Genomic DNA, 25,510 nt, shown 5'->3' on the forward strand with positions numbered 1-25,510 from the left:
ATGAAATAAAGTTCTCCCTGTCTTGCCCACGTCCTGGCGGTGCGTCTAGTGTCGTCCGAGGGCGTGTGGAGGTGTGTCTCTAGTGGATCTCGGCGAATTTGGACGATGTTCCTTCTGACCTAAGCTTCTCTTCATCGGCGATGGTTGCTTCTCTTGTGCGTTGGACACGACGATTTTCCGTCTATCTACTAGAACAAAATAGATAGAACGAAAGCTCTATTATGATAAGTTTGCCCTGCTCCGGTGAAGAAGGGGCGAGGTCGTTGGTGTGCCTTCGGCTCGCTCGAGTGCTTGTAGTAGTCGCTAAGTGGTCGAATAATCTGTTGGTAATTTTCATTACTTTTAAAATTTCACACGCTGCTGTTTAGAATTGTGAATAGGTTGGTAACTTTTGGAGAGAAAAAAATTGGACAGTGAGGGCCTCCCCTCTCCTGCGAAATGAACAATCTGCTGACTCTGTACCTCCCCGCAGCCGAGTTGAGCGACAAGAATCCACTCCAGGACACTAGGACAAGTACCAAGAACAAAACAACACCCTAAATCTCATCTAGCGCCACGGTGGGCAGACAGCGCGGCACGAGTACATCGATCGCCCCCGCACGTCGCCCACGTCTCGGCCATTCTCCTTCTCCTCCTACCCCGGCGCGAGCTGTTTCCCTCCCTTGTCTTCTGGTCAAAGCAAACGGCTCTCCCCTCCCTTCTCCCTTCTCCCGGGCGCCACCTTCTCTGGTTAAACGCCTCCCCACTCGCCTTCCATGTCCGCCGCCGCCGCCGCCGCCGCCGACGAATCCCGTAAAACCCTCTCGACCCTCCCGCCCCACGCCGATGATGATTGCCTACTCACTCGTCTGATCATCATTTCTCCTCTCGTTGTTCTTTCCAGAAGTGGAGCGGCGGCGGTCGGAGGCGGTCGCGTGGCTGCGCGCGCTGCTCCGGGACTCGGCGCTGCCGCTCCCGCCGCCGCGCGCCTCCGACCACGACCTCAGGGCCGCGCTCGCGGACGGCGCGCTCCTCTGCGCCGCGCTCGACAAGCTCCCGCGCCCCGCCTCCACGGGCGGCCAGGTAGGCCATTCCTCATACACATGTCCTGCGCCGCGCCCTCCTCCTCTCGCGCTACGGTTCGTCTGGTCCTGACTGTCACCGCTGATACTGCCGCAGGGCGGAGAGGCGGCGGCGGCGGAGTGCGACGATGTCGGGCGGTTCCTGGCTGCCGCGGAGCGGATGGGCCTGCCCAGCTTCACACCCTCGGACCTCGACACGGTATGTTGTATTGTGGTCTGCTTCGGTGATTGCGATCAGTGTTCATATTTGGATTACCCGACACCCGTAGACAGGGACTGCTCCGATGCGATGTGACTCCTGTCAGGTAGAGATTCGCGCCCAACAAGTTAGGATTTCGTTTTCGCGCTAGGTCGCGGCGTTGCCGGTTGTCTGTTGAGCGGTTTGCTGTTGTGTGGGCAACTGACAGGCTGATCTCTGTCCTTTTCGAGTTTAACTGCTAGTGGATGCTGAATGTGGTTTAGCGATAGCCTCCAACTCTCCAACAAAAAAACTCCCAGTTATCACTCACAAGATGACTATCTGAGCTTCAAATTCAGCTCGATGGCGAAATGATGGTGAAATATTTTTGCAGGGAAACAGTGCAGTACATTGTTGTCTGTAGGTACAGCAGTAAGTTCTTGGTAATAAGCGTGGGCTAATCTTATGTGCTAATGGCGAACTTAATGTGGGGAATCCTTTTTTATCATACAGATCACAGGCTGCCTGAATCATTTGGTTATTTAATTAATGGGCTAATCTTATGTGCTAATGACAAACTTTAATACCCAAAGTTGAATTATTTTCTATCATTATTGTACCTGAATCATCGGTTGTTTAATGGTGAAGTTAACAAAATATCTGAGTGCCCCAGTGTTCAATGTGTTGCGGTATGATGCAAATGTTCTGACAATAATTGTTGTTCGCTGTGCAATTGTGCCAAGGAACATGTTTGTTCCAGCCAATTCTGCAATACAAAGCTTTATCTTCTGGGTATAATTCCGTCCTCCTTACCGACATTATTGGCATTATTAATTTAGGGCCCAGTGTCAGCTGTGGTTGCCTGTGTTCTGGCACTAAGGGATCAGTTTCTCCCACATGCCGGGGAAGGCTGGAATTGTGGCGTACAACAAAATGGCAGCAAGCACAGCATGGAACTTCCCAGAAGGGAGAATGGTCAGGTCACACAAAATTTTGAAGTGACAGAAGATAGCAAACAAATGGAAACCATGGTACAGAAGGTCTCCAAAAGTCCGGCTGTATCAGGTGAGATCTTATTTACGTGTTCAAAGCTTTGGGGAGCTGTTCCATTATCCCTGTTTCCCATGGATTAAAAATATAGACGAATAATAATTTTAGCTGACAAGGTGTACTACTGAATTGAAATTAGTAGATTTATATATTATTGATCTTACAGTACAGCTATTAAGATGCAAAACAGGTTCAGTTATCAGTTAAACACTTTTTTCTTCTTACTGTAGAACCATTATCTCCTAAAGTACGACCTGGACAATCTTCTATATCACGGCATGCTGGACGCAATTTTCATGAAGTCTTCCAACTTCGGCAAGGAGGTTATTCTGATCTGCCAAGTTGTAAAATTTCAGAGATGATGAAGTCCACCAGCATGGATGTAAGTACCGTACCGGGTAGTAAACTGCACTTGTTAGAATTATTTTAGCATACACTTTTATTCTAATTCATTGCATTACGAAATTACTATTGCAGAATGCCCCTACGCAGTCACTTTTGAGTGTTGTGAATGGCATCCTTGATGAGATCATTGAGAGGAAGAATGGAGAAATTCCCTATGTAGGCTATTCAAAAGCAGTGCAGTTAGTTTATTCCTTTCGTACATTCAAACCCTGGTACTTTTAGTTTTTAAACTCCTTTTATCCTATGGAATATGAATATAGCGTTCTTTGCACAGCAACTCGCTTGCTTGTTGAGAAGGATCGTACTTGAGATTGAGCGGCGTATTTCTACGCAGGCAGAGCATATAAGAAATGTAAGTGCTTCTTCACACTTATTTCTCATGTTGTTCTTGTGGTAATTGTTACTTGTATGCAGCAAAATAACCTTATGAAAGCACGTGAAGAGAAATATAAATCAAGGATAAGAGTGCTAGAAGCACTAGCAAGTGGGAACAGTGGGCAAATACATGTAAGCTCAAGTGCTACAAATGACAAAGAACATGTAAATGTTTGTGACAGTGATCTTGATATCAATGTAAAGGGCTGATCTCCATCCTTATTTTTGTTTTCTTAATTGTTCTTTAGGTTGCGGAAGACCCTGTGCAACAGATAAAGGTTTGTTTCTCATGTAGCATCGGTTACTTCTTCATACTATCACCGTTGCATATGCTTTACTCATAATATAAAAGTTAAGTATTTTTTTAATCATCAAATCGTCCATTTGATGTCGACTCTACATTTGATCATTCAATCTCTACAGGAGAATTAAATAAATTATTTAGGAATTAGGACACACAAAAGCCGAAAAGTTGTGCCTGCCTTTGCATTAATGAAAGAAACCAATAGTTTGAATTTTGTATACCAGGGGTAATAGAAATGTCAATTGCTTAGCTAATAAGAAAATATCCCATTGCACACTGGATCAGATATCCTCTTTTGCAATTTGGACCATACAATTTTTTTGATTTGCACAGTGAGATCAAAATAATATTGCATTTTGGACCAGATTTTACCTTTTTCGAGAAAAGCGAAATGGTTCACTGACCTGGTCCCACCTGTCAAGTCTAATTGGACCTGGGAGGAAAAAAGTGGAAGTACTGATGTGGCACCTGACATGTGGCAAAGAGTGAAGGAAGGGGGAATGGACATAGTACATGAAATGTGAGGTTATATGGGTGAACTAGGCTGGTTTTCTTTGAACCAAAGAATCCTGATCCAAACTACAATTTTAACTGGGGCCTATTGGTGGAAAGCTCAACTTTTTGGACATATTTATTAGAAACTGCAACTGTAGTAGTAGTAGTAGTACCTAGTCCAAAGTGCAATATAATCATTAGATATGATGGTTACAATCCATTTTGTTTTATTAAAATACATCTTTCAGCAGATGGAGAAAGACAAACTTCAAGAGAAAAGGCGTTTAGTTGAGGAAGATCTGACAAAGTTGATCAAGGACAAGGAAAATGTTACTAGATTAACAAAGGACAAGGAAGACATGGCTAGACTGTTGAATGACAAGGAAGACATAATTCGATTGATGAAAGAGAAGGAAGAAATGGCTAGATTGATAAAGGCGAAAGAAGATAGGGTTAGCTTGAAGAAAGGTAAGGATGAAGACAGAGATCAATCGGCAAATGAACCTATAGCGAAGCCAATTGTTCACAAGGATGAACTCATTAGTTTAATGAAGGATAGAGAGAACGATAAAAATACAATTATGAGATTAAAGTTGGAACTAGAAGCTACCAAATCATCATACGAAGAGAGCCACAGCCTGCTGGAGTCTAAGAAGGAAGATGTACTTAAGCTTCGGAAGGATAAGGAGAACAGTGACAATGTAATATCACAACTCCGGCAAGAACTTGCCATAGCAAGAAGATCACATGAGACATATATTCAAGAATTGAAGACAACAGCTTTGCAGGAAAATAGGGAGCTCGAACATAGGATAAAGGAAGTAGAGCTAAAGCTAGAACATTCTACCAATAGAGGAAGATACCTTGAAGATTTGCTGGAATCAAGAATCCAAACTTGGGAGCAGAAGGGAATCATGCTGAACCAATTTGTAGGTCTACAAGTACAGAATATTCAGGTATTAATTGATTATAAATTCTATTTTTCCTCCATATTTCTAATAAGAGTTGATGAAGTCATCAATTTAAGTTGAAAAATCTCCCTTATCAGGATTTGAGGTTATCTTCTGTTTCCATTAGGCATGAAATCCTGAACTGCCAGAAAAGCTGGTCTGAAGAACTTAGTGGCCTTGGTATGAACAAACACAGTGATTAATTGATGGATTTATTGTAGCTATTACTACCTATATAACTTACATATAGATGCAATTCCGCAGGACAAAGCCTTAAGGTATTGACAAGTGCTGCAGAAAATTATCAGGCTACTCTAGAAGAAAATAGAAAATTGTTCAACGAGGTTCAGGAGCTAAAAGGTGGCTATGCAAAAAAAAAATCAATTTATTTCTGCATGTTGATCTTATTATTGTATGACCTTCTCAGAGGTTTTATTTTATTGATCAGGAAATATCAGAGTCTTTTGCCGGATAAGACCTTTTCTTCCTAACGAGGATCATAAGTCTAGTACAACTGAACTTATTGGTGATAACGGTGAACTCATTTTAGCAAACCCTACAAAAACCGGAAAAGAGGGGAGCAAGCTGTTCAAATTTAACAAAGTACTTGGTCCCACGTCTTCTCAAGGTACAGATGAAAATGTGGCCTATGCGTGCATCTTGAAGGATTATCTCTTCAGTGGCAGTATATGGTATATGCTGATTTGTTTATTTATGTTTTTTAGATGAGGTATTCAAGGACATTCAACCACTAATTAGATCTGTCCTTGATGGCTATAATGTTTGCATTTTCGCATATGGTCAAACGGGATCAGGAAAAACCTACACAATGGTATGAATATCTCAATATAAGTATCTTCTTATGATTTGGTTCTTTGAGAATTATAACGATTATTTGTTGATAGTTATGATGTACAGCCTGTCTTTATTGTGACTCTTTAATTAATATCTCAGACTGGACCTGAAAATGCAACCGAGGAGGAACTGGGTGTCAATTTCAGAGCTCTGAATGACCTGTTTCTGATATCACGCAATCGTGGAGATACAATCATGTATGATGTTAGTGTCCAAATGATTGAGATATATAACGAACAAATCCGTGATCTCTTAGGCAGCAAGGGTTCAGAGAAGAAATATCCTTTTGTCCATAGACTTACCTTGATAGTTGATATTCACCTATATCTGTTCTGCATATTGATCTGTTTCCATGTGATCAGTATCCATACACTAACATGTGTTGATTTGGTTAAGAAACCAATAGTTAGTATGTCTAGATGAAAATGAAGTGTTAATGCAACTGAAGTACTGAACCTAGGCCCAACTATAAATTAGGATAATCAGTTGATCTACTTGAAATTAACATGTGTAGAAACCTTGAACTTGGTTGGACATCCCTTCACTAGTCTTAAAAATACAAACTTATCCATCCATATTGTAATAAACTAATAAGACATCCTTTTACAAAATGAAGTGATGGTTTTCATTAACTTGCACACACTAGAGATATTGAATGCCAGCCATCCCAGTGGGCTTGCTGTTCCTGATGCAACAATACATCCTGTCAACTCAACTTCTGATGTTATTGAGTTAATAAGAACAGGACTTGGTAACAGAGCTGTGGGTGCGACAGCACTGAATGAACGAAGCAGCAGATCTCACAGGTTAATCTTACTGTTCCATAATTCTATTAGAGGTTTTCTTCTGATTCTATTAGAAAAATAAGGCTTATTTTGAGTATTTTTCAGTGTTGTCACTGTACACATTCAAGGTGTAGATTTGAAAACTGGAGCTACTTTACGTGGGGCGCTCCATCTTGTTGATCTTGCTGGAAGTGAAAGGGTGGACCGTTCTGCTGTCACAGGCGATAGACTCAAAGAAGCACAACACATTAATAAATCTTTGTCTGCTCTTGGAGATGTTATATTTTCTTTATCACAGAAGACTTCTCATATACCGTACCGAAACAGCAAACTTACGCAAGTTCTGCAAAGTTCTTTGGGTGCTTAACTTTGCTCATTAGCTCTATATATTGTTTTACATGTTCTGCAATTTTAACTTAGAAATATTCATCTGTAGGTGGCCATGCAAAGACCCTGATGTTTGTGCAGATCAATCCAGACGTCTCATCTTATGCAGAGAGTTTAAGTACTTTGAGGTTTGCTGAAAGAGTTTCTGGAGTGGAACTAGGTACTGCAAAGATGAATAAAGAAGGGAAAGACATCAGAGAATTTAAGGAACAGGTGAATAGTTTTTGTCCTCCGTTTGCTAACTACTCTATTTTTGATACAATGGCAGCAGAAATGTATAACCAACCTCTCTCGATCACTTATATTTTAATATCCTTCATGTGGTAGCGTATATCTATGCACCTGCAAAACATAATAGATGGTGTAGGTGATGAAACTTACATCTGGCAATTATTACCAATTTACCACAAGATACTTCATATATGATTTGATTGCTCTAATATTTTTTTATCCTGTAGCTCTCACTGCTCAAAGATAAAGTTGCAAAGAAGGATGAGGAAATCAACCAGCTACAGACTCACACTCCAAGGACTATGTCAGGCAAACGTGCTGATTCCTTACTGAAACGTTCATCCTCCTCCTCAGGCGTTTCATATCTGGGTAGCAAAATCCAACATCGAAGAACGGCATCTTGTGGGAAGGCACTGGGCTTTGTCAGTAGGGGCTCCGATGCTGACAACTTCTCTGAGATTAGTGACAGGCATTCTGAAGCTAGTTCTATGCAGTCTGTTGATGATATCCATCAGCAGAGTGAGATTATGGCACTTTCTAAGCTCTCTGAAGATGAGACAGGTCCAAACTCAGCTGATCCTGAGATTGACTGTTTTGGTTACGCTGATTCAGAGGGGAGGTTAAGCGATATATCAGATAGTGGCCTATCCATGGGAACAGAAACCGATGGTTCAGTAAGTAGCATGGTAGAGTATGCTCTTTTCCCGGAGCAGGAAAAAAATGCTAGCACATGGAAAGAACAAAAAGGGGCACCTAACACGCCAATAGATCGATTGTAAGTACTTCAAGTTGTAATGATGCCATCATGAACCTCTGGTTTTACTGTACAGTAGCTTTCCCTTCAGTACTAACTTTTCATTTCTAGGAGGGGAGAAATTCCCTTTAGTACTATCATTCCTATACCATTTAAAGTGCACTATAATTATGATAAGTACAGTAATCCACGTGACTGGAGTAGGTGAGTAGGGGCTCTGATGTCAAAAGTAATATGGATATCTCTATATGTTCTGTAGTTTTTTTTTGTTCGATAAAAAAAAACATGTTCCTTAGCCTTTTGTCTTGCATATTTTTCACCTGTTAGCACTTATTCAGTCATTCTTCCTCATACAGACGTAAGGTGACCACTCGAGTACAGAAGGCAACAACACCGAAAACAACATCTTCTAGTTTGTGGCCCAAATCAAGTGATTCTCCTCCTAGATCTCCAAGTAAGCTCACTTGTCAATTTTATCCCTCTCTCCTAGTATTTGGATTTCACGCTTTTGAGTGTTATGGATAAAGTGTCCTTGTCCCACCACCACCACCACCCCACCAAATGACCATATAACACGTGCAAACTTGCATTAAAAAAATGATTGTATCATCACGATGAAAAAAAATATACTTTGTGCTTCTGGGTTAGTTGCGGGTTTCAAGGTTATCCTTGGTAAGGCTAACACCTATACGAAGGTACCAAAAAACATTATGTTTCTCAGAGGCACCTTCGAAGAGTGGAGGAAAAGTATATTAGTACCTATCTTCAAGAAGAAATGATATATTTACTGAGGAATTAAGCTTATGAGCCATACCATGAAGCTTTGGGAGATAGTGGTTGAGCATCGCTTGAGAAGAGTGATAAATGTCACTAAAAACCAATTTGATTTTATGCCTGGGAGATCGATCGACTACAGAGGCGATTTTTTTGCTTTGCCAACTTATGGAGAGATATGGGGAGCAGAAGAAGGACCGACATATGGTTTTCATCGACTTGGAGAAGGCATATGACAAGAGACCAAGGACGGTCATGTGGTGGGCGCTAGAGAAAAAGTCCCAACAAAGTACATTACCCTTATCTGGGACACATGGACCGCTGGGACATGAATGATAATGTTGTGACAAGTTTTGTGTAGGTGATAGTGAGACCGAGACTTTCCATTCACGGTTGGACTACATCAAGGATCAGCCTTGAGCCCGTACATGTTTTCCTTAGTGATGGATGAGGTGACAAAGGTTATACAAACATATATTTCTTGGTGTATGCTCTTTGCTGATGATGGGGTGTGCTAGTAGATGAAACCAGAGTCGGTGTAAATAAGATGTTACACTTATGGAGGCAGACTTTGGAATCCAATGGGTTTAGACTTGGTAGCAGCAAGATTGAGTATATGAGATATGAAATTTGTAGTGTTGGGTACAAAGACAAAGAGGTTAGTTTAGAAGGACAAATAGGGCGTAGCAAGGACACCTTCTTATACTTGCGATCAATGTTGCAAAACAACGGTGATATCGATGAGGATGTTTGCCACATGATGTGGTACTAGTAGGTGACAGCATTGTGGATGAAGCGGCGGCAAGCATCCGACATCTTATGTGACAAGAAGGTCCCACTTTAAGTTCTATAGGACGATAATCAGGCATGCGATGTTGTATGGAGCAGAGTTTTGGCCCACTAAAACACGTCACATCCAACAAATGACTGTTGCGGAGAGGTGCATAGTACGGTCGTTGTGGCCAAACAAGAAAGGACTGATTTAAGAACAAGATAATAAGTGATAGGGTTGGGGTAGCACCGATCAACGAGAAGCTAGACCAACACCGACTAAGGTGATAGTGGTACTAGAAGGGGAAATGGGCGACCAATGTTGACATGGAATTGACTTGACAAATTCAGGTTGAAAAGACTCTTGTAGTGTGTTATATAGGCTTTGGGCTGCTAATAGCCCTCGATTCTGCCCTCATCCTGTTGGAGACTGTGCATAACTTCTTCCAAAGCTGCATATTAAAGTATCTCGTAAATGTCACCGTCAAAAAATGAATTGGGCTTTAGGCTAGCCATAGTGCTAGTATCATAGCTACAATCATGCACATTGGTCTCACAAAAATGCTGATGTGGCAGCTAATTAAGGAGGAGAGAGGAGATTAGAGTAACATAGGTAGATACTGTATCATAGCGCATGTCACGAGAAAAGTTAATGCCAAACAAATCTTGTGCACAAATTTACATTGAGATTCTAAAAAGCAATAAATATAGCATGACTATGATACTACTTCATGATACTAACCACTATAGAGATAATATCATACACAAGTATCATATGCATGATACTACTACATGATACTTACCACTATGATCAGCCTTAGATCATTGATACCAGTTCAGCTCTTCCTCACAGAAAACGTGCAATATATTCATATCATTGGCTCTTAAGCTTGATCTCCTGAACAGACAATGGACGTATTTTTGCTCTTTTATCGATTTCAGCAATGATCGATGAAAGCTTTGTGTTTCCTTCTTTTTTTAATATACCACTTTTGTGCTCTGCCCATCCTCTGAGGGATTGCCGCAGACCGCGAATTTTGTTGTTGAACCCATTCGTGAAATTAAGACTCATATCAGAACATTCAGGTACTAATTGAACTTAAAATGTGTACTCGTGCAATACATCATGTAAACAGAAACTTCACCAAAGAACGACCCTACTAGATTCAGGCAAATTGGCATCAAAGGAAGTTTTCAAATATATATTTATGCATATACAGTATTCCAAGTATTTACAAACTATTTTGTTACAGTGTCAGCAAGCACCCGAAGAAGCACAATCCCACGAGCAACATCCTCACCAAGAACCTCAAATACTCCGAAGAGATGGAATTAGCTCAAATTAGATGCGTTTCTCCGGATATTCGTGTTCCTTTGTGTACAGCAAATTCATAAAAGATTTTTAGTGGCTGATTAGTGCTTTGTTTCGGTTGATGAACTTGTACATCAGGTTGGTCTTTTGCTATCGTCTCTGTAGAGAGGATGTAAATTGATAGTGTACATATGATACTACTACGACAAAACATTCTTGGGCCGGTAAATAGAAGAAATCTTTTAGTGCAGTTGCTGTCGTTGTCGTTCTTTTGATTCTTCCCTTTTATGAAAGATAAACAATTCCAATAATATTAGCAATTGAGCAAAAGGAACACAAGAACTTTTCTAAAAAATTGGATATTTTAATAAGTACTTCAATATGTTGAATATTCTTATCTTTCACCACTACAGCTTGCTCAATCAAATCACAGAAAAAATGCCTTTTGTGCAATCTATTCGGAATCCTGTCTCATGAGCTTAAAATTAAAAGTTTTACAAGGAAATCATTTCAACATTTAGAAGGCCCTAATGCTGTTATCTTTACTGCTGTAAGAAAATTGGTTGTGAACTTGTGATTGGAAAAAAAAACTCTAATGGATGTATAGGCCATGAACAGTTTCTGCTCATTGCACGATCTTGCAATGCAATACAGTTACAAAGTTACAAACCTTTAAAGGCAGTGTGAAACCTCACATATTTGGCTATGTATGGAATCCAAAAAAAAACTAGACCCATATTTACAGTGACACTGCATAAATAGACCCAAAAATGGAAGGACAAAAGAAGAGTTGGTTCAAAAAAAAATGAACACTTCCGTGCCATCTTAGTTGTTGTCTTTCTGCTCCTACCGTTGTTGGAAGTTCAACTTCTTAATGCAGAGAGCATACATGAAAGCGAAGAACGCTGCAAAGAGCACGAGCACCGGTGCAACAACTGCCATGAAGTTCCTGTGGTATCCAAAATGATGAGTTATGTAGTAACTGATTGTCTGGTTGGGTTGGCCCGGGACGGTGATGATCTCTTCCATGTCTCCGTATTGTGTCACTATGAGCCCATACACTGTCCATGCCAATGGACAAATCCAGTAGTACCAGATCCACCATTTGGGGATTTTCTGGATAAAGCAAGAACAATATAAGTAGTTGATCTTACGAAAAAAGCAACTGCAGCAGTTGTCTAATATGAGAACACAACTCACCGGCCTCGGGATGAAGAAACCAGAGAAGAGGTTGAAGAGGGAATAGAAAGCTGCGGCGAAGATGGCTGCAACCTCATGGTTTGGTGAGATTGATACAGTCATCATCCCATAATAGGTGAAGTAGAGGAAGGAGAAGTAGGACACAAAGAAGAACCAGAAAAACTTTGCAGCTGTCCACTGGAAGCTCATCATAGCATACACGATGAGGGTGTAATACGAGGCTTGGACGAAAACATAGGGTATCTCCATCACAACCTGAAGCAATAAACAAAGCTTGAGATACCCGAAGAATCTAATGACAACATTACTACTTTAGCTACCACTGTGTTTACTCATAGCCCACTGAACTTGTTTTACATTTACCTGAGCAATGGCATAGGGCATTGCAGAGTACATCCCAGCAGCCCTCTCTCGGTAGAAAACTGTTCTCTCAATTGAAATAATTGGCTGAACGGTTGCGCAATTGTTGATGCCAACAAACATCACTGCTGTGTACATTGCTCCTATGACCATTCTGAGAGTATTGGCATCGCCCCTGCATCCAAAGGTACTAAAACTTCAGCTGCTGGTAAGTTAGGTTTAAAGAATCAAAAATTAATATAAGTACAGTACTTACATCTTGGTGCCAATCTTCCAAAAGATGGAGCCAAGAAGCAAGGCTGTGAACAAAGTGAAAGAAAATCTGACAAGATTGTAATCTGGGCTGCGCCAATAGGTCAGCCAATGCTTCCAGAGGCAGGCTTTGAACTGCCCTATAATGGATTGGGAGTATTCTGTAGGGAAATGCAGATCTGATGTTCCTGGTTCAGGTTGACTTAGCTGGTTCACCAATACCTTGTTTTGCCTGGAAACATAGGCAGTGTATGCCATGAGCCCATGAGATTTTTGCTACGTGAAATGGTATGGCCAGAAAACACAGTAGAGGTCAATGCCACACAAAAAATGATTTATCTTACTTGTACAGATCTGAAGTCTTATAGTAGTCCGCAAAATCCATACTTAGGCGTACTTCTGCAGCAACTGAACTGACCTCAAGCATCCATGTTGCCGGGTTGTACTTGTCTTTGATTTTTGGCACTCCAGGAATTGCCTGATAGTATTGAACAGCAGATCAGGGGGTATACTTTTGTTGTCATTATCCATATGGGATCTGCCACTGAAACGTAAACATCATAATGTAAAATTAAACGTACCTCGAAGTATTCAATCATTTTCTGCGAGTTGCGACCCAGTTTCCCAGAGTATATCACCTGGCCTCCTCTTTTCAGTAGTAGCAACTGCACAGAAACACTCGTTATTGTTTAATTGCTGAAAAAGCTGAACTACTACTTAAAGCGATTTTTTTATGATCATTAGTCACCTCATCAAAAGCTTCAAAGATGTCAATGCTTGGCTGGTGAATTGTGCAAACCACAGTCCGCCCAGTGTCGACGGTGTTCCTCACTGTTCTCATGACAATCGCTGCCGCTCTTGCATCAAGACCTGATGTTGGTTCATCCATGAAGATGATCGATGGATTTGCGACAAGCTCTACAGCTATTGTCAACCTCTTTCTTTGCTCTGTTGAAAGCCCTGTGATTCCTGGCAGGCCAACTAAAGCATCCTTCAGATTGTCAAGCTCAACTAGCTCCATAACTTCATCAACAAATTGCTGAAACCATTGAAGCATGTCAGGCATGAGCTTAATAAATTAAACAAAAAAATCTAAATTATATGAACGTTTCTTATCATATTTATGAAATCTCAACATATAGCATTATTTGTCCGGAAAAAAACATGACTTACAATCTTGATTTCATCAGTGATTTCTTGATCACCAATGTTTTCAGGAAGACGCAAGAAGGCAGAGTATATCAAAGATTCCCTAATCGTGACCTGAGGTGAATGAATATCATTTTGCTCACAGTAGCCAGAAATCCTTGCAAATGTTGCTTGGTTCTTGGGATAACCAGAAATTCTTATATCTCCTTCAATGTAACCACCAGTCTTTCTTCCGGCCAAAACATCCATAAGAGTCGTCTTTCCAGCTCCACTGACTCCCATGAGTGCTGTTAGCACTCCAGGCCTAAATGATCCAGTAACCTCACGTAACAACTGGAGCCTATCTTCCGTCACTCCTTCATGTTTCATTTCCTATATCGATACAGAAAAATACCATGAATAAGGTAAGATAAGGAACTTGAAGGATTGCCAACAAAAATTGTGCATAGGTAAACTCACTGCAGGCATGTCAACATAGTAGTTCACATCATCAAAACACATGGATAGAGGGGAGAATGGAAGAACCATTCCTCTTCTTGGAGCAGGTTCATTGCTGCCAACAGACATCACTCGTGAAATCCCATTTGATGAACTATTGCTCAGACGAGCACTTAAATGCATCTCTTTCATTTCCTCTGAAACAATGACAGTACTAGTCATGAATTTTAGAAACTTTTACTTACATTCATATTTAGATATTACTCCAGGTAGAATTGCTTACTGTTACTGGAACCATCCTTTGATTTTGTGCTGCCATTTCTTTTTGTGCTGCCATTTCTTACTGTCTCTCTTGGGAGCCCATTGCTTTCTGCTTCCTTTGCAGTTTCTTCAGATATAACAGCTTGTGGTTTTCCCATAGCTAACAATTAAAGAAAAAGTGGGTCACATACTGATCCAAATTTATGATCCGAACTCAGAAGGCACTAAGATTAATTTTTCAATACTTACGATTCAGATACGTTAGGGACAGAGTGAAGAGTACATTGAAGAAGATGGTGAAACCTAACAGCCCTGCTGCTCCAATCCAGAACCAGTTTTTATCAGTAAAGATGTTAGCGCTTTCTAGCATAGCCATACCTAGTCTTTTAGGAACACCATTCTTGTCCTATCAACATGAACACAGCTTGTTAGAAAAGCATGGACGTCAACCAGTGAAAGAGCAGTGCTGTAGGGGGCTAACCATTACAAACTTGTTCATCCACCGAGGAGAATAGAATTCATTCACTGCTAGAGCATTATATCCATACACCAGTGGTGAAATCCAATAGCCCCAGATCCACCATTCTGGAATGTAGTCTGTCAACAACAGAGCAAAGTACTAGTCAGCAAAGCTGTATCTAAAGAAAGAATGTGAAGTGAAAATGAGCAAGATAAGTATCTGACCTTTTGGGAGAAGAAAACCTCCAAGAACAAAGAAGATGAGAAGGAAGAGGGCTCCTCCGGTTTGAGCTATGATCATGGATCTGCATAAGCCAGCAATAGCTCTGAAAAGACCGCCGGCCATCTGCTGGATCAAGAACACTAGTAGCAACTGCTTGAAAAATCTGCGCAGACAGATGGCAATTTAACGGCCACAGAACTGACAGTTCTTGATTCATGAAACGAAGGTTGTATATTCCATATGTACCTGTCAGCCTCTGGGGCAAATCCCATAGTGTAGTATGTGATAACCACCCAGACTATAGACTCGATGATGGAGAAGGGGATTCTGAGGACGACATTTGGTAGCGTAAAGATCCAAGCAGGGTAGAAGAGGAGGTCACGGTGCTTGTAGAACACCGGCAACCTTGTGATGGTCAAAGAGAGCTCAGCAAAACCATTGAACATGTTCACAATCAGAGTAAAAAGCAGTGCTCCAATGTAGACAAAACCGTCATCCAAATTCCTTGTGTGCATTTGGGTCCTTAGAAACACCGTTGACGCGATAAGGGCTACAATGATGAGCTTTGGAGTTCACGTAGAAACATCGTCAAGTCATCTGCATTGTGGATTTTAAGAAGTGGAAATACTAGATGGGAAAAGTATGCCCACCTGTATGGTCTTGAAGATGTACACAAATGAATTGCGCTTTATGAGGAGCCACTCCTTGTCAAAGGACGCCTTGAGGAGCTCTCGAGTTGACACCGAGTGCTTGGAAAAGACAAGGGCAGCCTGATGACTGCGGTTCTTGTCAAATGGCACGGAGAGATGGTTCTCGAGTTGTAGCCCAACATGAAATCGTTTAAACATCTGAGCGAATTCCGAGACTGAAATATAACGGTACGGCATTTGTTTGTCAGCCCAGTATTGCTCCTGATCCTTCTTCGATGTCACCTGAGAAATAATACAGGACGCGATGCTTTCATGTAAATCAGAAAATGAAACTTTCAGGAACATGTTAACTAGGCTAGTGTGTGGTGTTACCTCCTGAAGAAAGTCTGCGGTGCCCTTGCGCTCTGGGCAGCGAAAGCCGCAGGAATCAAAGAATTCAAGGACATGCTCGCGTGGTCCCTGATAAACAATCTGGCCTTCTGACAGCAGGATGATGTCATCAAACAGCTCAAAGGTCTCAGGGGCTGGCTGAAGGAGGGACATGAGGATTGTGGCCTCGCCCAAGTGCACAATCTGCTGCAAACATTTGACAATCTGGAAGGTGGTGGAGCTGTCCAACCCAGTCGATATCTCATCCATGAACAACACCTTTGTCGGACCAACAATCATCTCTCCTGCAATGCAAATGGGCAAATTGATTTCAAAGATCATGAATCCAGGCAATGTTCTGATAACCCAAGGAGTTCATCAACATATTATTATTATATCTTTTTTATTATAAAGTAACCTGACAGGGTCTCTGCCTTTTCAATTAAAAATAAACCGAAACAGTTTGGCAACAAGCAATCTCATGCAGAGATTTTAACTCTCGGCACAAAATCCACCTAAAACGGTTTGAAATGTTTTCTTTTTTATTAGTTCAAACGGTTGCTTTAGCAATGCTACACATTTCTAATATAAAGAAAGGAGCTGCTTTCGAGCTTCAGTTATGCAGAAATGTATTTTATTTTTCATAAAATTGGCAGGAAAGCTTGGCTTATCAATAAGAACGAATGCAACATGCAATGTAAAGACAATATGTTCAGGCCGAGCGAGTCTTGTTTTTAGTAAAGAGGAACAAGCCGAAGAAACCGCTGACGCAGGAATGCAGCAAGTAGCAATACATGTAATATGCAAGCTTGGTGCAAGTATAACTTCCATTGTGTCAGTAAACCATTCTGTAATGCCAGTGCCATATCCTCCCCAGCAGCAATTTTCGGCCATATCTTATTTCCCTGCACTTCTGGTCCGTTGTCAAGCAGTACGACATAGGCTGTATGTATCTATATAGCAACATGGCACATCAGGGTCATGGTCATGGTTAGTTGCTCTAGGGAGTTGGATCGTAGCGTTCGGTCGTACACTTGATGAAGAGGAGAGACTGATAGAGTGGCAACGACCATCCAACAACTGTACGTACATGCAATGGCGGTACGCTAATGGCTGCGTCCCTCCCAACCAAACGCTCATGCCCCTTAACACGTGGACCTGAGCACAGCGGCACCGTTCATCAGTAGGAACCACAGGACGTGACAGGGGAGCTGAATATACGTGTGGGCACATAGTCCTGTATAAACACCAACATGTTCGGCAAGTCCTTCTCAGAGAAGGACATTCTAATCTTCGCATAGATACAGATTAACGCCGGCGCCACCTGTCGCTGCGCTCTAAACCAGAAAGAAAGAGACAATGCTGGAAGCAGTAGCTCAATCTTCTATTCGCCCTCTCTATCAATGAAAAAGGCAAATCTTTTGTCTCGTTTTAAAGAAATAATCTTATATTCTTCTTCATGACGTACCCATGAAACAAGCATGACACGACGACGAGATGGTTAAGTTTACCTGTGGTGACGCGCTTCTTCTGGCCACCGGATATGCCCCTCTGCATCTGGTCGCCGACGATGGTGTCCGCGCATATGTCCAGCCCCAGTATCTGCTCCCCACACACAAAGAACACAAACCGGATCAGTCAAAAAAACAACAGCTCGTTAGGCTAGCACGTCCACATCCGTCGCAATCAGGGCAATGACAGTACTAGCATTTCGTTAACCGAAGTCAGACTGGGGGTGGTAGATGCGTCGAAAGCAACCGTTACCCGCCATGGAGGGAAAGGCAGCAGATTCGGCCGCGCATAGCAGCGAACAGGTCATGGGCATGGCGTGGCATGATCTCACAGTGAGCTAGGGGTGCGATGTGCCGATCCGGCGACGCCATCGGCATCATCGTCGGGCCGAGTTGGTGGCTGGCACCGGCGGCGTGCGCCCAACAACCCCCAGTCCCCGCAAAGCTAGGCACAGCCAGGCCCCACCGGTGGTGGATGTGGCTGTCCCGAGCTGGTGAAGGGAGAAAATGGAGTAGCAGCAGAGTGGTAGTCAACAAAGGAGGTGAGCTGACCAACTCCCTGCCTACTCATTACCGACTTCTGCTGTTGCCACCACTCGAATGCTTATCCTGGCTCAACTTCAACCACTGCTACTAGTCTACTGCTCACTCCATTGCTGGTCTGGTCAGGTGTGCGTGTCGACTGTCGTCGTGGAGATGATCGCCGTCGGTGATTTTTTTCCCTCGGTGTGGAGTGCGGACGGTGTGCCGCCACATGTCACCACGCCTATCTCTCCTTTGTGATGTGCTGTGCAGTCCATCTTCGATGGACGTTTTTTTCTTTATGCAGTAAAACCCTGGCCATGATCGAGAAAGCGAAAACTTTTGAATTCGATGCAGTTTTGCCACTATGGTAACGTGTTGTCGCTTTGGAGAGCGAACAGTTTTTGGTCACATGGTTTTGAGTAAAAACCTTGTGGCTAACGCCGGTGACGCGTAATGTCAATGTCATTGTGTCACTGTAGTGTGCTATTCTAGCTGAGCCTGAGTGAGCAAGTGGCGAAACGAGGAAAATGAAACTTCTTCAGAATAAGGAAGAACAAGGAGGCGATTAGTTGAGAGAGGGGTAGGGCTCCTACCCTGAGCGTGTAGTCCGTCTGGAGGCTGCTCTCCACCCCTTCCATTGAAGTGGCCTGCACACCAAATTATAATTCAGCATGCGACACTTACACAACTCATTGGCGTGCATGCAGAGAACGTGGTAAAGCAAGCTTTGAAACAAAGCATGCATGCAGACAGCAGACCCAGCTGTGTAGCTCAACTTTCGAATACATTCAAGTTCTTTCGCTATACTATAGGTTTCCATTTTTGCATGACAAGCTGTTAACCATTTGGTTACCTTCATGAAAAGGTCGACTTCAGGCTCCGGCCGGATGCCGGCCTCCTTCTCCCTCCTCGACAGCTCGGTCAGCAGGTCTGCATGCGCCAAAATGTTCACATCAGTCAACTTCCCCAATCATTCACCATCACTTACCGCCAAGCTAGGAAGATTAGGCGGCGTCGTACTCACCGTATTTGGTGCCGACGCCCTGGCACCTGGCGGAGAAGTCGAGCGTCTCCTTCACGGTCATCTCGCCGACGTGCACGTCCGTCTGGCTGATGTACGCCGCCGTCTTCTGCGGCACGAACTCCGCCAGCGGGAACCCGTTGTAGGCCACCTCGCCGCCGCACCGCAGCGTCGGGTCCAGCTTCCCCGCCAGCGCCAGCAGCAGCGTCGTCTTCCCCGACGACGGCGGGCCCAGCAGCAGCGTCATCCGCGACGGCCGCACCGCGCCGGACACGTCCCTCAGGATCTCCAGCGTCGCCTGCCGCCCCAGCCGCAACCCCAGGAGGCCCAGCGCGCCCTCGGCGACGTTGCGCGCCGTGTTGAGCAGCGTCGGCAGAGCGCGGCTGCCTACGTGGCATTGTGCCTGCACCGTCAGATGCTCGAACCGCACCTCCACCGTCGGCAGCTCGATGCCCACCCTGCATGCATGCGATTTTCAGTTCCGGATATTTTTTCCAGCAATGAATATTCCACATGGTCGACGATTTGTTAATTTTACATGTCACGCGAGAAAAGGAAATGATTTATGTTACTTGCTCACGCCATCATTCGTTCACGTTGGAGCAAGATAGCTAGCCAAGCTGCAGTGTAGGTTTGTTTGGCTGTCAACTTTAAGCGACCTTTGGGACCCAGAGGCAGACTGAATGTTTCCATTTGGAATCTCATACAAAGTGCATCATATATTTTTTTAGATAGAAGAAAAGGTCATGATGTCGTCTACTCCTTAAAATATGCAAATCATAGCCCTAGTTTTGTTATGAAATACTACTTGAACTTAAGTGTATACCAACTGCTAGTGCTACTGGTGCGCAACTCCGTAGATTCAACTACTGCTACTAACTGCTAAGGTTGTTGATCCTAGTCCACAACTAAGATTGAGTTGTAATGAAAAGAGACAACACTCACCATGTCTACGTACGTGGAGGTCAAAAAATAACTTGCATATGTTCCATCCATTTCAAAATAAGTGTCGCAATTTTTTCTAGATATGGATGTGCATTTAGATACATTTGTATCTAGACAAAGTTGGGACAACTAATTGTTTTGGAACGGAGTTAGTTGTCATCAGCAGAAAACGAAAACAAAGCATTTGGTTTGCAGCGTGCTGATGTCATGCACATGCGGTCTGACGTACGTAATTACTCAAGCCCTCGTAGTCGTAGTAGTTGGTTATAATGATTTTGTTTTGGAAATGGATTATTAGTTCAGCTTCAGCCATAATGCGACAGGTGCAGCTAGTACATCAGTTTGTTCCTCAAAACACACTGCAAACAGAGAAAGGGAGAGAAATGAATGGGCATCCGCCGATCTAGCTAGCGCCGTGTGCCATCAATCGCTTTCTTTGCGCGTACAACTTCAATCACACCAAGATCGATCGCTGATATACTTTTCAATCGACCAAAGGCAAACATGTGAAAAGTGAACTCTGTCATATCCCTTTTCCCGCCGTATAGAGAAAGTACAAAAGTCTGAATAATGGAGGATTATATTCGTGTTGGGATATCTGGAAAAGAAGTACTGAGTCGTGCTTTGCTGCCCAACTGATCGAGTACACATTACACACATAGTCGGAAGACGCAAAGTGTGGTTGCGGCCACGATGAAAGCACGCACGTGTATGCTCATGTGGTGTTTAAGCAAGAGCTACTTACTGTGTGATCAAGGTCGTACAGCAACCTGTACCCCATGCACGTACACGTACAGTGATTTGGAATAATCTTCAGTTAATCGCGCGGGGAGACTTTGAAAACGATAGATACGGAATAATCGTGAACAGGTGGTTGTAGAGTCTCAAATGTTTGAAGTGTAGCAAGGCCAAGCTAGGTTGCGAGTTAAGCTGGATAACAATCCACCATGCATGCACGGCCGGCTAAGCTCAAAGTTACGAGTGTAGGTACGTACCTGTCGATTCTGTCGCGCAGCTTCTGTAGGAAGCGCTGGTTGTCCTCCTCGGCGACGCGGAAGACGCGCTCGATGAAGCCCTGGCGCTCGCCGACGGCGAGCCTCCGCACGTCCACCTCCCTGTACTGCTGCTTGCCTTGGGCGTCCGCCTGCGCCTCGGCGGCGGCGGCGGCCTCGGCAGAGAGGATGGAGGTCCGCATGCGGCTGTATGTGGGGAGGCGCTCGATGGCGGCCCAGCGCAGCGCCTCCTCGTCGTCGTCGCGGGCGCCGCCGCCCCTGCTGCCGCCCCGGCGGCTCCCGCCGCCGCTTCCGTGCAGGAAGGCCTCGTCGACGCCCCAGGTCTCCATGCCCATCCCCCGGCCGATGCTCCGGCTCATCCGCCGCCCCGAGTCCCACACCTTGTCCATCGCGCGCGCGCTGGCTGGTACGTGCGTGTGCACGCTGGTGCTAGGCAGAAAAGGTAGTGTGTCGATCAGTGCGGCAGCCGGCGGAGCGGCATGGTCGGAAGGTTGAGTTGGGAGCTGGAGCTGGAAAGGAGAGGAGTGAGTGGGCGGTCGGTCGTGTCGTGGTGGACTGGTGGTGCGGCTTATATGCAGCGCGCGGGGTTGGAAAGGGGGTGATTTCCCGCGATTTTCATGCGAGCCCTTTTCCGCTTTTGTTTTGCGATTACGGAGACGTAGGTTTCCTACTCCAAGAGTTGGTGGGGTCGAGCACTCGGTTGACCGTCGCTGTATGGGCTGGGCTGCCACGATTGTCACGGTGTGGGGCGGGACCGTGCGATTGGATTGCGCCTAGCGGTGCACGGGGAAACGATCCCCCTTTTGCAGTAGGTGGTGCCGGTGCGCACCACTGCCTCCTGGCACGGGGTGATTCCTATTTGACGCGTGTTGCGTCGGTTAGCGGGTCGACGCGTACCCCGTCCGACGCAACGGGCCGGCCCACCTTGCTTGTCTCGTGACTGGACATGAGGAAGACGGTGACCGGAGGACCTCACAGGAGATGGGAAAGACGCGGCTGGCCGCGGTGTTCCCGTTGGAGGCGAGGCCGGGATCTCACCGGACACGGGGATGACGCGGACGCGGCGTCGCCGGCGAAGGTGAGGAATAAACCCTCAGGGTTTCGGGTGCGGGTGCAGCGTCTTAGGGTTTCGGTTGCGGTGTCTTAGGGTTTCGGGTGGTGGTGCCGGACCTCGCTGGAGATGGAAACAACGAAGGGTTTAGGGTTTAGAGGTGGGGGGAGGCGGCGGACCAACAGAGGTGGTTAGGGATGGCAATGGGTACTCATGACCCGCGTACCCGCCGGGTAAAAACCCAATAGGAGTACGGGTATACCCATGGATTTGTAAATGGAAAAAATATCATATCCATCGGGTAGAGTGGGTACGGGTATGGGATCGTAGAACCCATACCCGCATACCCATGTAAGAGCATCTCCAACAGACGCGCTATATAGGCCGCGCGGCATAAAAACGTCCGATATAGCGCGCGCGGGACAGAATGTAGCGCTCCAGCAGGCGCGGTAAACGGCGCGGCGCTGTAAAATTTTTAGGGCGCGCGGCTTTTTGCACAATCCGGAGCGGCATATCTGGCGCGTCGGCTACAGCGCGCGGCATCGCTCGTCCAAGCGCGAAAAAGCCAACGGCTGGAAAATTCCTCCCCCGCGCCCGCGCCTTCATTTCCCCACCTACCGCCGGCGCGAAATCCAGCCACCGCCGGTCGACTCCGCCGCCGCCCCCGCTTCTGCGCGCCGCCGCGTCGTAGATCCGCGTCGCCCGCACCTCCTCCTGGCAGCGGCGGACGCTCCGCCGCGCTGTGTCGCTCGCGCGGCCGTCAGCGACGAGTTGTAGCCGGCGGTCCTTCTCCGCCGGCCCCCTTCGCGCCGCCGTCGCGTTCTCCTCCGCGCAGGCGTCGACATGTCGTCCTCGTCGTCCTCGAGCTTGCTTGCAACATGGCGCGCCCATGGTGCTCGCCCATTTGCTCGCAAGGTATGAACCTCCGCCGGCCGGCCTCTATTACTCGCCAAGTAGCTACAATAGTTCATAGTGAAGTAATTTCATACATATGTTTGTAGAGTTCCTCATATGATTCATCGGATGACGAGTTCGACCAAGAAGAAGAGGAGAACATATCGATACTATTAGCATACCGCGCCGTTAAGAGGCCAAAATTTGGTGGATCGGTGTTCGGTAGACAGAAGTTGTGGAGAGAAAGGATTGAAGGGCATGAGAAGTTGATGCGGTCGTATTTCAATGAGAATCCGATTTTCCCCAAAAGCTATTTTCGGCGGCGTTTCCGGATGAGTCTCAACTTGTTCAAGCACATTGCAGCGGAGGTCACCAAATATGATCGCTTCTTTGAGCAAAGGAGGAATGCCGCCGGAGAACTTGGCCATAGCACATATCAAAAGGTGACCGCCGCCTTGCGTATGTTGGCATATGGTATACCGGCGGATCTTATTGATGATCATTTGGCCATGGGAGAGAGCACTTCTATCTTGTGTGTGAAGCGCTTTGTCGTTGCAATTGTCAATGTCTTTGGCTCCACATACTTGAGAGCCCCCAATACTCAAGACACGGCAAGGCTTTTGGAGATCAACGCCAACCGGGGGTTTCCCGGTATGCTTGGTTCCATTGATTGTATGCATTGGAGTTGGAAGAATTGTCCAGCGGCATGGCATGGACAATTCAAAGGCTACAAGAAGGATGCCACCATAGTACTTGAAGCGGTGGCCGACCAAGAGACTTGGATATGGCATGCTTTCTTTGGAATGCCCGGATCTTGCAATGACATCAATGTTCTTCAACGGTCACCACTAATGACAAGACTTGCAATGCGGGAAGGTCCATTGGTGGAGTTTGAAGCAAATGGCCACAAGTACAACTATGGCTACTTCCTCGCCGACGGCATATATCCAAGGTGGCAAACATTTGTGAAGCCAATTATTCAACCAAGAGGTAAAAAGCAAACTCAATTCCACAATGCACAAGCGGCGGCTAGGAAAGATGTAGAGAGAGCATTTGGGATTTTGCAAGCCCAATTTGCCATAGTTAGAGGACCGGCTAGATTTTGGGATCAAGAATGCCTTTGGTATATCATGACCGCGTGTGTAATCATGCACAACATGATTATAGAGGATGATCGCGGAAAAGATGTGGATCATACCCACTACGACTTGATGGGGGTTCCAGTGCAAGTGACGAGGTCCGCACATAGGATTGCCCGATTCATTGCCTCATACCATGCCATTCGGTGCAACGACACACATGATGAGCTTCAAAAAGATCTCATGGAAGAATGGTGGAATTGGAATGGACAACAATAGTTGCATATTTGTTGTATTTGTTTGAAAACTATGTGTTGTATTGTCTCAAAACCATGTTGTATTGTTGTATGTTGGACGTGTTGTATTTGGTGTGAAGTATTGTTGTGAACAATGTATTGTATTTGGATGGTACAATATATTTGTGAATTTTTGTATATTGTTTGATCTTCTTGGATGCATACTTGTGTGTGTTTGTTGTTTGCGCCGCGTCCGCGCGCTGCAAAATGGCGCGTCCGGCGGAGGTGCTATTTTACCGCGCCAACGCGCGCTGCAAAATGGCGCACCCGGCGGAGGAGAAATCGATCCGGCGCGCGACAACGGTATAGCGCGCGCAGATTTTTGCTTTTAGCGCGCCACGATATAGCGCGCCTGCTGGAGATGCTCTAACCATCTAAATTTAACAAGTGGGCCGTCGCAATATTGTAAACTACTCAATTTCCCCATGCCTTTGTGTTGCTAGGTTGAACCCCACCTTTCCGGTCTCACAATCGATGGTAGGTTAGTGAGGATTAGACCCCTATTTACGAGCGTTTCACCTCTTGTCATATTTTACAGATCAATTTGATGTGTTGTAAGCGCGGTATTTTTACCCGCGGGTACCCATTTACCTTGTCGGGTGACGGGCATGGGAAAAACTTGTACCCGTTAACGGGTGATGGGTAACAATGAAAGTGATGGGTACGGGTATGAGATAGCTCTACCCGTACCCATACTATGCGGGTGCCATCCCTAGAGGTGGTGGCTTGGGTAGACCGGGGCAGCGAGGTGGCCTGGCAGCGCCACCGGCCGCGGGTGGCGGCAGCAGGCGGTTCGACCGGCGGCGGCCGGCAGCATAGGCGGCACCGAAGCTAGAGAGAAAGGAGGGGGAGGGTGATGGTGTGTGAATGGAGATGGAGGCGACCGTGATGGGAGGAAGAAGATGAGGTCGATGGGCCTGGCCCACCACTTCCTCCTGCGGGCGTTGACAAGTTCCCAGACGCAAAACGCGTCAAATAGGGGCTCTCGTGCCACGGCGGGTACATAATAAGGCTTTCCAATAGAACGCTGATTTGGTGCACATGATCACCAGTGCTTTCGTTTTTTAAAAATTAAAAAACTGTACATTTGCATTTTTAAAATCTTCATATTTATTCCATAAATACAT

The 25,510-nt window shown here is 45.1% G+C and overlaps 2 protein-coding genes across 3 annotated transcripts; one reads left to right on the forward strand and one right to left on the reverse strand.

The window, feature by feature from the left end:
* The first annotated feature begins 610 nt into the window (after positions 1–610).
* LOC127313130 (kinesin-like protein KIN-14M) lies at positions 611–10,937 on the forward strand. 2 transcript variants are annotated; one of them, XM_051343675.2, is made up of 21 exons: positions 611–792; positions 884–1,062; positions 1,159–1,260; positions 2,079–2,304; positions 2,520–2,671; positions 2,767–2,850; positions 2,969–3,046; positions 3,109–3,201; positions 3,318–3,347; positions 4,117–4,824; positions 4,917–4,998; positions 5,083–5,178; positions 5,267–5,446; positions 5,544–5,650; positions 5,773–5,951; positions 6,315–6,479; positions 6,564–6,817; positions 6,895–7,058; positions 7,304–7,851; positions 8,187–8,284; positions 10,629–10,937. In XM_051343675.2, the coding sequence occupies exons 1-21, from the start codon at positions 756–758 to the stop codon at positions 10,709–10,711; spliced, it is 3,645 nt and encodes a 1,214-aa protein (XP_051199635.1). In that variant the 5' UTR covers positions 611–755; the 3' UTR covers positions 10,712–10,937. The 2 variants fall into 2 exon arrangements, with proteins under 2 accessions (XP_051199635.1, XP_051199637.1); XM_051343677.2 differs by having other exon boundaries at positions 4,120–4,824.
* Positions 10,938–11,264: 327 nt separating this feature from the next.
* On the reverse strand, positions 11,265–21,620 carry LOC127313129 (ABC transporter G family member 42). Its single transcript, XM_051343674.2, has 21 exons — positions 21,046–21,620; positions 19,109–19,563; positions 18,938–19,014; positions 18,678–18,731; positions 17,560–17,650; positions 16,052–16,353; positions 15,680–15,961; positions 15,276–15,592; positions 15,032–15,192; positions 14,829–14,944; positions 14,597–14,753; positions 14,370–14,507; positions 14,108–14,283; positions 13,673–14,020; positions 13,248–13,538; positions 13,081–13,164; positions 12,844–12,977; positions 12,504–12,731; positions 12,251–12,422; positions 11,888–12,142; positions 11,265–11,803 (listed from the first exon to the last, which is right to left on the reverse strand). The coding sequence occupies exons 1-21, from the start codon at positions 21,450–21,452 to the stop codon at positions 11,534–11,536; spliced, it is 4,515 nt and encodes a 1,504-aa protein (XP_051199634.1). The 5' UTR covers positions 21,453–21,620; the 3' UTR covers positions 11,265–11,533.
* Positions 21,621–25,510: the final 3,890 nt, after the last annotated feature.

This window comes from Lolium perenne, chromosome 7 (genome assembly GCF_019359855.2).
Source record: "Lolium perenne isolate Kyuss_39 chromosome 7, Kyuss_2.0, whole genome shotgun sequence".
NCBI lineage: Eukaryota > Viridiplantae > Streptophyta > Magnoliopsida > Poales > Poaceae > Lolium > Lolium perenne.

Excerpts from the sequence above, each read along its gene's own strand:
- LOC127313130 (XM_051343675.2), top strand. The coding sequence starts at position 756 with ATGTCCGCCGCCGCCGCCGCCGCCGCCGACGAATCCC. Across the intron at positions 4,999-5,082 it reads TGAAGAACTTAGTGGCCTTG|GACAAAGCCTTAAGGTATTG; the intron begins GTATGAACAAAC and ends GCAATTCCGCAG. Across the intron at positions 6,480-6,563 it reads CGAAGCAGCAGATCTCACAG|TGTTGTCACTGTACACATTC; the intron begins GTTAATCTTACT and ends AGTATTTTTCAG.
- LOC127313129 (XM_051343674.2), bottom strand. The coding sequence starts at position 21,452 with ATGGACAAGGTGTGGGACTCGGGGCGGCGGATGAGCCGGAGCATCGGC. Across the intron at positions 19,015-19,108 it reads GGGCGTCGGCACCAAATACG|ACCTGCTGACCGAGCTGTCG; the intron begins GTGAGTACGACG and ends TGGCGCATGCAG. Across the intron at positions 13,539-13,672 it reads TCACTGATGAAATCAAGATT|CAATTTGTTGATGAAGTTAT; the intron begins GTAAGTCATGTT and ends CAATGGTTTCAG.